This window comes from Trachurus trachurus (genome assembly GCF_905171665.1).
Source record: "Trachurus trachurus genome assembly, chromosome: 5".
Lineage (NCBI taxonomy): Eukaryota > Metazoa > Chordata > Actinopteri > Carangiformes > Carangidae > Trachurus > Trachurus trachurus.
The window spans coordinates 195,447-198,467 of NC_139896.1; the positions used below are offsets into that span (position 1 = coordinate 195,447).

Consider the following 3,021-nt stretch of genomic DNA (forward strand, 5'->3'; position numbering starts at 1 on the left):
CTTTTCATTTAAAATTGTATGGTGTTTGTATTTACTCCCTTTGCATATATCCACTTTGTATTTGTGAACAGAGGGGGGCAGTAGGGTTGTGCAGATGGCAACAAATTAAAGAAAAAGGCAAGTAGATGTCTCTTGTCACTCTCAGTTATGTTTGCTTTGCTCGGGACATGGTCAAAGCAAACAACTGAGAGTGACAAGAGGCATATACTTGCCTTTTTCTTTAATTTGTTGCCATCTGCACAACCCTACTGCCCCCCTCTGGCCCCACACACACACATATATATATATATATATATATATATATATACACACACACACACACACATACACACGCTAAATTAATGTAGGCTATATTTAAATTTTAAAAATTGGTAGCTGTACCTCCCTCCTTTGTTAACAAAATTTTCACAAACCTTTGTACTCTATAACACAATATTTTGATCAGGGAGAAAGATTTACTAATGCTACGGTGTGTGACCAAACTGGGCAACAATGATGCAAATATATAAAACAAATCATTAATTGATTCTTCATTATAGGTTTAATTGACTCATTTTTGTTACATTGAGTTCAATTTTCATTCAGTTCCTATAATTCGGGTCATCTGCGTCCACGTTCAACGTCAGCTGCTCACAGATTATCATCATCCTCCTGCCTTGGACAACCATGAGGATGTTCATCACACAAGTAGAACATGGACATGTTATGGAGCGTGCATGCTGCCACAATCATCTTCACCACCACATCGATTCTGGTGTTTTGGAGATCCCGCATGCGCCTCCACTTACATTTCATGCGCCCAAATGCGTTCTCGACAATGACCCTTCCACGACTCACACGGGCATTCTGCTGCAGGTCAGCATCTGTCAGGGCACCAGTGTCTCTTTTGGGGGTTGTGATGAAAGGGAAGGCCTGGCTGATGTAAGCGCTATCCCCCAATAGCTTATAGGTTCCCATTTCTTCCTCCCAGCTGGTGTAAAATGCAGAGGTCTTAAGCATTCGTGCGTCGTGAACTCTCCCTGGTGGTCCGGTGAAGATATCGGTGAATCTCCCCCTTTCATCTACGATGCCCTGAAGCAGGACGGAGAAGTATGATTTGCGATTTATATAGTCATCGCCACGAATTTTTGGTTTCTGTATTTTTATGTGGCAGCCATCTATCGCCCCAATGATGTTGCTGATGCTGCACCCTCTCTCAAATGCAGCGCTTATCGCCATCTTCTGGTAGTCTTCTGGCCAGGTAATGTAAGCCAGTGCCAGTTTGCACACTAAATTCAACACCTCCAGGATGGCGTTGTGGGCTGCTCCTTGTGAAACATCGAATTTATCTGACATTTCTCTGAACGAATTTTGATTGGCCAGGTACCACAGAAACATCACAACTTTTTTGAGTATTGGAATCTCAGGGTGACCTCCAGCCTGATGGTCCTCTTTTAGGCCTTGCTCCTTTAACTGAGCTGTTAGGATGTCAAAGTGGGTACGACTGATTCTGAGATGCCTCCTGAATGTGTGTTCATCCATGTTTAAGAGGACATTCTATGCAGTTCCAGTCTTTAAAACTTTGGGAATGCACCCAGTCTGGATTTGAAAGGTGATTGCTCTCCTGAAAGAAATTATAGGCAGTTTCAGATAATATGATAGTATAAGTATATTGATTGGTTGATTGATTGATTTTAACAGATTTTAAAATACAAATAGGCCTGAAGACCACAAAAATATGCATGTAGAATTTGAATTTATTTATTCAGGATAGCCCCAAACATTAACGTAATGAACAAATAGAAATAACGTCATGTCTTTCAGATTTTATTGTGTTTAGATTCCTCAACAATGTTATGGGTTCGTACACATCTGCAGGGACAGCGTGTGTCATAAGCTGAAAGACAAATATGTACACAAGCAGGAAAGCAGATGGAAAAAATAAAAGAAAGGCAGAGACGGCAGAGCATCTTTTGTGGAGGAAATACATCAGCCGCGGGCGTTCAGCACCGGGGAGAGCTCCAAACATCTATCTCTCTCTCTCTCTCTCTCTCTCTCTCTCTTTCACGGGCAGTGACACGCTGTCATTCATTCATTTCAGCACTGAAACAGCGGACAGCGGCTTGGTCATTCAGCACTACTGAGACAAAAAAATATCAGCAGTTCACTCTTCACCGATAAATCCATGGCACTGTCCATATGAGGCAGAAAGTTAATTTTCGTTTCTTTTGGATTGTTTTTTTTGCATATTACGGATGTCACTAAATTGAATTTAGATTAAGCTTTCTGTGGATTAGCTGGGGTTAGAGGGAAAGCCCTCTGTGTCTGTATGAGTGTGTGTGTAACGTTAACATGTTTCACTGTATCTCTTCCCCCCCTCCTTGACTACCATTTGTAGCGGAGCTGTACAAATGATACAGATGATACAAAGTCAAGGGAGGAAAAAAAAGAAATAGCCTACAGTGAAACACAGGACACACACACACACTCATACAACATTGTTGAGGAATCTAAACACAATGAAATCTGAAAGACTTCACGTTATTTCTATTTGTTCGTTACGTTAACGTTTAACGGTAGTTGTGGTCCTCGGAAATAACGTTTAACGGCTATCTAACGTAAGGTTATAACGGTATATGTAGACACTCACCTGCGGCGTCTCCTCTCCTCTTCATTTGCCTCCACAATAAACATAACTTGCTGCTGCATAAATTTCTCATATTCAGCCATGAGCCACAATATACCGAACTTCTTTCTGGCATCCATGTTTTCTTCTTTTCCGAGTTCCTGCGGCGTGAACGCTATGATGTCGGAAGTCGGAAATCCCAACTCGGAAATTCCCGACTTCCGAGTTGTCTTGAACGCACCATAAGGCCTTTACACACTGAGTTGTTTTTTTTCGTCCAAAATTGCAGCACGTCAAAAAATAAATTCTACCTCATGTTGTGTCGATCATGTTTACACACCGAGTCCCAAACTTTTTCATTAAAGTTTTCGGAACAGGTTCAATTTAATGCGTTTTTCGCATCCGTGAAAAGTCTT

General features: G+C 41.4%; 1 protein-coding gene across 1 annotated transcript; it reads right to left on the reverse strand.

Annotated features, from left to right (window-relative positions):
• Positions 1 to 630: 630 nt before the first annotated feature.
• Positions 631 to 1,521, reverse strand: LOC310985564 (uncharacterized protein; the record flags this gene model as incomplete). The annotated part of the gene is made up of 1 exon (XM_083971179.1): positions 631 to 1,521. One exon carries the CDS (start codon positions 1,519 to 1,521, stop codon positions 631 to 633), a length of 891 nt encoding a protein of 296 aa, XP_083827305.1.
• Positions 1,522 to 3,021: the final 1,500 nt, after the last annotated feature.